The sequence below is a fragment of the Mchenga conophoros genome, linkage group LG17, assembly GCF_057382185.1.
Source record: "Mchenga conophoros isolate Kocher_MC1m ecotype Shallow Benthic linkage group LG17, M_conophoros_male_GT1.1, whole genome shotgun sequence".
In the NCBI taxonomy this organism is placed as follows: Eukaryota; Metazoa; Chordata; class Actinopteri; order Cichliformes; family Cichlidae; genus Mchenga; species Mchenga conophoros.
In genome coordinates, this window is record NC_140542.1 from 39331165 (window position 1) to 39340728 (window position 9564).

The window sequence follows — 9564 nt, forward strand, 5'->3', positions numbered from 1 at the left end:
CCAAACACGGTAGCAGAAAATATCGTGTGGGTGTGGCGAGCATTTGCCCTTCCTAAATGCGCTGCAGTGATTCAGCACTCAGGGAACGGAAAGCTTGCAGTGATGCATGAAGGCAACGAGTGCAAAGAGGGGATTCCTTCTCGCACGTAAACTTGCGAAATTGTAAAACTTGAAAGGTGCAGTTCCTGCATTTATGTTGCTCTGAAGGGAAACAAATACCTGCTGTGAAGATAATGATATTCAGATGCTTTGGGCAGATGAACAAAGTTCAACTGCAATGGAAAGTAAATGTGTTTACTAAAATAAAGTGTTTACCATTTTTACGTCACTGTGTGCCACCAGTTTACTGCGTAATGTTGTTGTTTAAGGATCAGTAACAAGCACTCGTATTTGGGAAAATATAAAAACAGGAAGGGATAAAATTTGCTTTGTTATCCATATAAACGTCCTCCTGATTAGTAATATTAGTTAGTTATATTTTAATATTGAGGAACAGATGCATACATTCTTAAACCAAAGGAAATCACGTCTTCCTCTTTTGTCGCTTAAAAGCGGAAATTCTTGAGCTGTGGAGACATGCAAGGAGACAACACGCATTACATGACAAAACTATAACAAGAATTTAGGTTTTATAAGCTCGTGCTGAACTCTGTCTTAACTTGAAGAACTTAATTACCTAACCACACACAACTTTCACAGTTGTCTCTGCTTTGTTCTTACTACTTGTGTTTCTTAATATTCTCAGTATTTCTTACTTGGTTATAACCAGTGAATAAAACAGGATCACATGTTGACATTGTTTTGTTTTTGTTTGTTTTTTTTACCTCAAAATAAAATTTTACATAATTCTGAAACGTAACGACCAATCTACCTGTGAGGGAAATCTAGGTTTTAGAAATGAATGAGTGGGATTTTTGTGTGGAAAACAGTCGGGAAGCACATGACAAAGCATATCACTAGATATTCCCCACCCTTAGCTAGCGGTGTTTTGTGTTTTGAAAGATTCCCGTCATGTGTTTCGTGTGAAGCTCTATGCCTGGAAGAACTTTGAATTCCAGACAGGATCACTTTATTTGAAAGTTCATCTTGGGGATATGGTGCTTTTCCTCGAGTTAACTCTTAATGCGCTGCTCATAAAAAATGCAACACAGTGGCTCTTGTGTACTGCTCTTGAATAGGGATGGCTTTTATCAGCTGCCTGATCAAGTGATGCATTAAATGTGCGATATGGGAGAAAAAAGAAAAGAAGCTTTTTAAAAAAGAAACGTTTTTCTTTCAGTTTTTTGTCATTCTCTCTCTTTCTTCGTCGAGTGTAGTCAGGCCTTTATCAAGTCGAGTCTTCTAATTGCTGAAGTGAAATCCTCTTAGGATCTGCGCTCTATTTCTGTTCGGCGTACCGGGTTGCTTTTGAAATCTCCATTAGACCAATTTCATTGGCTGGAATAGACACACACAAGCACGCAAAAACACACACCGTCCAGCAACAGATAGCTCAGTGAAGTGACTGAGTGGAGATCAGTGCAAGGTTATCTGCTGCTACAAAGGGAGGACCTCACTGTGACCGTGGGAGGTAAGACAACCTTTGTTAATAATGCAGTAAAAAGTCACACAGGCGGGTTTAGAAATGTGAAGTTGAGTTTTGAACGAAATCATTTAAAGTATACGAGTTATTTGGTCAGTGTGTTTTGCTTACATACACAGACTTTGGGGCCTTTTTTATGTTTCATGTGTATAATTTACATTATGTTGCCACGTTATGTATCCAAGGGGCTGTTTTTGTTTATTCTCATTTCGTTTCTTTGATGACTTAAAGTAAAAGCTTCTGCGCAGAACACAAACAAAGAGTTCATTCTGACAGTGCTGAGTTTAGTCACGGGTCTGTGACTAATTGGAAGTCAGATGGTTACGAGACGTCAATTTCTCACCAACACACAGAGAAACAGACCTACAATAATAATAATAATAACAATAATAATAGTAATAATAATAACAAGTATAGGCTGTTTACCTAGCTCCATTTGCTAATGCTAGAGCTAATCACAGAAAATTACATCTTGCAAACTGTGACCTTAGAGGAACTTAGACCTGCCGGCATAAAGATCATTACCCCAGATGAGCATTGTGACTGCATACAGGAAGCAGGACTGCAGTACCTGGAACCCTGGGGACAGATCATTTAATGCAATCAGATATTGGCTACAGCATAGAGGTGGATGTAGGCCAACCTACCTGTGCAAACAGCAGCATCACAGAGACATTAGGAAGCAGTGCGAAGGTCAAAAGTTTAGCAAGATGGTAATTTTACCAGTATTTGCACTAAGAATATATTTGCAATAAGAATATGCTAATGCATCTAAATGTGTAGTTTCTGTTGCATTCACACATCTGTTTTAATCACTAAATTTGCAGCATCACTGTGATTTTGTAATCTTGTGTTTATGATTGCGTTTCATGATTTTAGTGACCACATTCATCAGCTCATTCTTCAAGCAGTAGCTTTAAGGACTTACAGCAAGCACGCAAGTCTGCCGCAGGTCAGTAATCCTCTTAGACTGCATTAATTTAATTAAAAATCGTGGAAGTCACCGGATATCCAGTAGCAGTGACTCTAAATCTGTTGCAGTGACAACCCAAACATTATCTAAATCATTAATGGCGCCATGTCGGCATTTTCTCGATTTTCGTCCTCCAGCTAACCAACCAGGAAAATGTCTGAGCGACTGATTGACTTGGAAGAGACCGCGACCCAAACAGGTGAGGCGACATGGCGTTTAAAACCTCACACAGGAACTGACACTTTGTGTTTATGGTGTTTTCACAAACACTATGAGATTGTTCATCAAGAAAATCGTTTTTAGAGTAAAAAAGAAGAGCGAAGTGTAAATCTGCAGAGTCTGGGCACTTCAACCTCACGTCCACCACTTCATCAGCAACCTGACAAAGATTAGGGCCAGGCTGTGGCTCAAACACAACCTAACGCAACCTGACATGGGTTAGGATGTGTCTGAGTCACATGGTAAACAAGCATATCTTAAGAAATTAGGACAAGCTACTGTTCAAATTAAATCTCAAGCATGAATTTTGGCATCACAGTTCTCCGGTCATAAACATTTCCAATCTACCACACGGACGATTCTATAAAACTGGGCCGTGTGTGTTAAACTGAAGTGTAGAAATAGAAGAAGAGTTTGCTGACACTCTTGCACATCTTTTTAAATAAAATTCTCTGTGGATGTTTTTTATTGTTTGAAAATCAAAGCTTTAAACAAGCCATCAGTACGGTGGCCCTGAGAGGCCAAACGGACTGGAACTTAAGAACACACCAGCAATAAGAAAAACGCTGCAAAAGCACACAAAACACAACGGATTTAGGAAAAAAGAAAACAAAAATAGGAAAAAACTGCAACTGGTCCGTCGAGTTATTGTCTCCCCACAAACACTTCCCTTGTGCTTTTGGAAATCTGTTTTTTCCTATTTCCGTTTTTGTTTTTTCTATTTCTGTTTTCTTTTTTCCTGTTTCCGTTGTGTTTTGTGTGCTTTTGCAGCATTTTTTTTTTATTGCTGGTGTTTTCTTAAGTTGCAGACCGTTTGGCCTCTCAGAGCCACCATACATCAGTGACCTGGAGGATTGTAAGACGTTAACAGATGCTAATCTTCTTTTTATTATGCAACACGGAGGTAACTGGTACACTTCCTTATCCATAAGCGTGACCAGTGGTTTCAAACATAAATATATACGACATCACTGTTAAAACCAAGACTTGTATGACTGCTGCTTTATAAAAGCACAGCTCCCACACGCAGGACTGACAGACATGAATTAAATCCTGTCTCTTGAAGCATCTGCCTTCCCACTCCTGTTTCGTTCTCGCCACTCTGCGTTCATAAATAGTTTAGCACAGACATTAGTAATTTCCCTGAACACAAACAACTATCTGCTTTCTCCGTAGGCCCCAAAGGGGTGATCAATGACTGGAGGAGGTTTAAGTTGGAAAGCATGGACCAAGAAAACTTGAATCCTGCAAAAAGGGAACTGCTGAGACAAATGTCATCCCCCAGCAAAGCAAAAGATACCTCCAGAGGAAACCTTAACCGCAAGGTATGACACAACCCAGTTCCCACAGCGCTAAACCAGTTCTTAACTCCGATGTGCAGGAAATTGTAGAAATTCTCAGTTAATTTAGAAAACTTTGGCCTCGAGCAGCAAATGTTTGCCATTCCAAATGCTGCACATAAATATCAACCCAAAAATGTAACTACTGTTTTAATACACTTCCTTCAGATGAGTGTCCAAGAGTATGAACTGCTTAAGGAGGAGGATGAAGGATGTCTAAAGAGCTACAGAAAGCGGTGCATGCAAGAGATGCATGACAAGCTCAGCTTTGGGCCAAGGTTTGAAGGCGTGTATGACCTGGACAGTGGAGAGGCTTTCCTAGAAGTTATTGAAAAGGAGCATCACAGCACGGTTGTGGTTGTGCACATCTACAAGAATGGGATTAAAGGCTGCGAGGCACTCAACAGCTGCCTTGACTGCCTGGCCACTGAGTATCCCACCGTAAAGTTCTGCAAGATTGACGCCGTCGCCTCCGGTGCCGCCGAGCGCTTCTCGGATGAATATTTACCCACGCTGCTCGTGTACAAAGCTGGAGAGCTACTGGGAAACTTCCTGTCCTGCACACAGCATCTAAATGAGGAATTCTTTGCTACTGACGTGGAGGGTTTCCTCAACAGCTACGGCCTGTTGCCAGAGAAAGAGCAGCCTCAGATGGAAGACGATGAAGAGAACAACATAGAGTAAATGAAGAGTTTGGCTGCTGATGAAGAACCAAAGGAAGAAAGATCTAAGAAAGACAGTTACATTAAAATATGAAAATATTGAGCTGGGTTTCAATAAATAGGCAAGCGTAACATCTCCACCAGCGCTCTAGTGTTTTGGGATTGTTGTCTAAAGGAAAAGATTGACATCCAGTTGATGACGAAACATCAGTGACCCAGATATGGGTGCTTCAGAATATGGGCGAGACAGTTACAGTAATGTGAGGAGAGCAGCTTCTATTAATACAATATATATAAATATATATATTTAGAGAGAGAGAGCAAGAGAGAGAGAGCACAACTCCCCTCACCACTACCCCGATACAAGCCAAAACTGTAACACTGACTCCAACGCTGTATCTACTTGTAAAAATAATGATTAACAGGGTTTTTTTGTAGTTTTTATATTCGATTCAATTGAGATTTACACAGGCTGCTTGTAAAAAATCAGGGTTTGTACAAACAGACATCCCCAAATGTGTTACACGTGTATGTTTGATGTATCCCGGGTGCTCTGACAGCATTTAAAAACAGAGGAAGTAAGAAAAAGATCAACGTTTCGCAGCTTCATTTTCATCACTGTGATCATAGACGGGTTCATTCATGTCTGCACAGGTCATACTGGGAATTGGAAACAAATGGAGGAAGTCACAAAAAAGGAATTGGTTAATGTTGGGGTTCCTGTGTGTAATCTTACCCCACAAGTCATGACTCAGCACAGTGTCAACATCATCGCATTTAAAGTTGCTCACGCCAGGTTTCCCTTTAACCTTTGTATTAGTATTTAAGTAAACATACTCCTGTCAGTCATAATAACAATAATAATAAAAAATCGAATGTTTGCCATTGCATTTCATTCATACACGATATAGATTTGGGGGTTTTAAAGGCAGGGTGAGAATGCTCACCACTGTGGCCAGGAAGTCGCTGATGGAGTCCACAACATCTTGCATTAGTAGTTCCTGTTCAGGTGGTTATAAAGTAGTGAGTTTGGGCTTTTTCGAATTGTAGAAATTGCACGTTTCATTTGCGGCTCAAAGAGGAAGTAAAATTAGGATTTCAAATGTGTTTAAGCCTTCGGACAGAGCGAGGCTTTTCTCCATTTTCCATTCATACTTAGTAAAACTAAAATACAGTGAAATTTCACACAATTTCACACATATTTTAAGTCTATATTGAACCTAAGCAGCAGAGGATCGCTTCAGAATTTGCCAGGAGATGAAGCCAAGAATTTTACTCTGTCATCTGACAACTTTTTCCTTCACTCCCACCACCTCTGTCTACACTCCACACACTTAAACCCTTTAGTTTAAGTGTGTGTACTTTGCGTAGATTAAAAGGCCTGGTGTAAATACTCTCGAGTTTAGTAACTCATCTTGAAATGAAGTAAAATTTTCAAAAAGGGATCAGAAAAAGAAAGTTTTCAAAAGTTTGCATAAGGTTACGGAAGAAAAATAGTGTGCAGACGGATGCTGTCGCGTGTATGATAACTTCATCTGTATCGAAGCACAGACTTGACTCACCCGTGACCCCCTGAACTCCTCCTGGCATGCTGAAACCACAACTTAATTTTTTGTTTTCCTTTTCAGTGATGACTTGCAATAACCCACAATTTAATTTGCAGTGAGCTAAATCAAACAGCCTGTAGGAAACAAGGTTTGTCATGAAGTAGATAATAGGATCATATAAATTCTTATGGAAGGTAAGTGTTTTTGTGTTATTATGTGTGTATTTTCGAGACGCAGTTCGCCTCTTAAAGCTCAGACAGCCTCCAGACAGGTTTCCTCCATCTCGTCGTAAATTTATCAGAACTATATTATCATACTTACTTTGTTTAACTTATAATCAAATCATTAAAACCACATTTTGGGAACAACACTTGAGAAAATAGAGAAGCTTTATAGAAATAAGACACATTTACCGTTCATGCTTCCTTCTTCTCAAAAGGCCGTCCTTAGTTTACTGCTTTTCTTACTACATTTATCGTTTTCATTTATCAGACTTGTTTTTTAATCTTCTGTCCACCAATGATTCGACAATCTTCAGCTTGACTGAAAAGCAGGAGTGTCGGACATTATTGCTCAGTGACGGGCGCGCGTGTATCTGAAAAGGCTGCAGTTTTATGTGTTTCCGGGAAAGTTCATCCGTGTGTTCTCATTTAATGCGATGCTTCGACTCCATAACAGTTTGAGAAAAAGTTGAAGAGGTCCCCTGGAGGACTTACCCAGGTCGTCAGAGTTGTGCACTGACTCAGAGGCACAGTTTACCTTTGGACTATGAAGCTCTAATATGCTCACCAAGTGCCACCACCGGTCCCAGTTACTGGAGTATCGCACCAAATTGTCGTGAATGAACTCAAACACTAAAATGGTTTAACAGCAAACACCTTCTATTCTGTGTGAATAGATGTGTGACATCTAACAAACAAAATAGACACAGCATATCTGCAAAAACACTTCCTGCTGACTGTGAAGCATGGCGGCGCAGGGGTGATGAGTTGGGTTTGATTTACAGCCACAGGACTTGGGCACCTTGGAGTCACTGAATCATGTATGAAATCCTCTGTCCAATTTCAGATACAAAATTTAGCTGAAACTGGATCACGTGACAGGACAAATGACCACGAGCACAGCAGTGATGACCATTTCAGACTCCAGACTTCTTGCTGGTAAAGATGGTCCCACAACCTAACGTATCATGGACGTATCAGGTTAATTGAACTGGCAGGTTTCATGCTGTAAGGCAGGGCTGGGCACCTCCAGGCCTCGTGGGCCGGTGTCCTGCAAGTTTTAGATTTCATCCTGGGTCGACACACCTGAATGACATGATTGCAACTTCAAGACGTGTTGATGAGGTAATTTAGCCGTTTAAATCAGCTGTGTTGGTTCAAGGACATCTAAAAGCTGCAGGACACCGGCCCTCGAGGCCTGGAGTTGCCCAGCCCTGCTGTAAGGCAAAGAAAAGGGTTAAATTTGACTAATAGGGGGTCACTTTATTTGTTGTAGGTTTTGTAGCTTTAGTGATTTAGAAATTTGGAAAAGAACGTCCAAGCTTATTTCAAACTTTCTCAGGTGAGGGGGGGTTGTGGCTTCCTTGGGGGGGAAATTACATTAGTCTCTTATATACAGTAATTGCCTGTAAGAAGGATTTCTAATGAATATTGAAGCCAGAGCTGCCAAACTGTTACACTCTTATAAATATTCCTCTAAGGATCTACGTGTGTTTGCCATTCCACAGTAGCGCATCTCGCATGACTTGCATAGCCTCTAGCTTTTATTGCATCATTTTTACACCATAGCGTCTCTATCAAAATCTTTTGGATACTTTCCACAGAAGCCATCGGAGCAGAAAGTGGTTCAGGGTGCCCAAACACGTCAAGTCTCGACTTTGCACTGTTTGCAAACAGGACAGCCATCGACTTCCTAATAATATGGTGCAATGTTTAAGTCACACTTTAGTCAATCTACAACCATCTATTCCTGGCTTTTGGCCACAAGTGAGTGAGGCAGAAGACACAGTGAGTCATCTTGGAAGAGCTGAGGAAAGATCTTTTTAACGCCATTAAGAAATGAGGGTTAGTTTTGACACGCTGAAACAGAGACACAATCTAGAAAAACAGGATTTTTTTCGATACTTGCAAATAAGACACTATATAAAGACAACAATCGGTCAGATGTCAAATACTAACGTGGAATTGGTAACTTTATTTAGACAGGCGTACAGTGGGGATGTTGACACAAGACTCATTTTTTTTTGGTACAATTTTTTTATGAATAAGCTTCCACACTCAACTGATTATGTGAAGATGTTATGGGAAAAGGAGGGAGGGATGTGTATTTCTAGGGAAGAATGGACTCAGATGTGGGAATGGCAATGGAGGAGTACTTCCTCCAAAAGCTGGAGGGAGTTCGGATGGAAAACTCTGATAAGGTTCTTTATCACTCCATGTCAAAAGGCTCACTATGATGGGAATCCTCCCGTGTGCTGGCGAAACTGTGGATACCAAGGAGCCCATCACACCCATATTATGTGGGACTGTCCTGTGCTACGGACTTACTGGAAAGACATTCATGTTATATTACAAGGCATTTTTAACTGTACATTCCCTCAGGATATGAAGACAATTTTTTTTGGCTGTATACCGCAGAACTGGTCCAAAAATGACATATGTCTGTTAAGAGCTTTATTGGTTGCAAGTAAGAAATGTATAACAAAGAAATGGTCCTCGCAAGACATACCGACTTTGTCATTATGGTGGGAAATTACGTTAGAGAAATATAGGATGGAGGAAGTAACAGCTCATGTTAATGACAGGATGGCCTGGTTCCATCTGTGCTGGGATAAGTGGGTCCAATACGTTAATACCTATAAACCGAATTTTCTCTTTAAAGCTTGAAACCACCAATTTAGTTAATTGTTTACTCCCGACAGAGCTTTCTCCTTTTATTTTATATATATATAATTTTTTTTCCTTTTTTTTTTTCTTTCTCTTTCTTTCTATCTGTCTGTCTTTCTTCTCGTTTTGTTTCGTTTTTCTCTTGTAAACTGTGTTAATTAATGCCTGTAATCATCTTTATGAGGTAATATTGTAGAAATAAAGAATATTAAAAAAAAAAAAGAAAAAAAAGAAAAAGAAATGAGGGTATATTTTACCTCGATGCTTATCTGAAGGGTCGGCCTCACATGAGCCGAGTTTCCTGAATAACTGCAGAGTGAAGTCCAGAAAAACATTTACACAGATACAGTAAG

At 40.1% G+C, this 9564-nt stretch overlaps 1 protein-coding gene across 1 annotated transcript; it reads left to right on the forward strand.

Annotated features, from left to right (window-relative positions):
* Positions 1-1417: 1417 nt before the first annotated feature.
* On the forward strand, positions 1418-5656 carry pdcb (phosducin b). Its single transcript, XM_085252886.1, has 5 exons — positions 1418-1570; positions 2462-2534; positions 2693-2754; positions 3951-4099; positions 4283-5656. The coding sequence occupies exons 3-5, from the start codon at positions 2709-2711 to the stop codon at positions 4796-4798; spliced, it is 711 nt and encodes a 236-aa protein (XP_085109012.1). The 5' UTR covers positions 1418-1570; positions 2462-2534; positions 2693-2708; the 3' UTR covers positions 4799-5656.
* The last annotated feature ends 3908 nt before the right edge of the window (positions 5657-9564 follow it).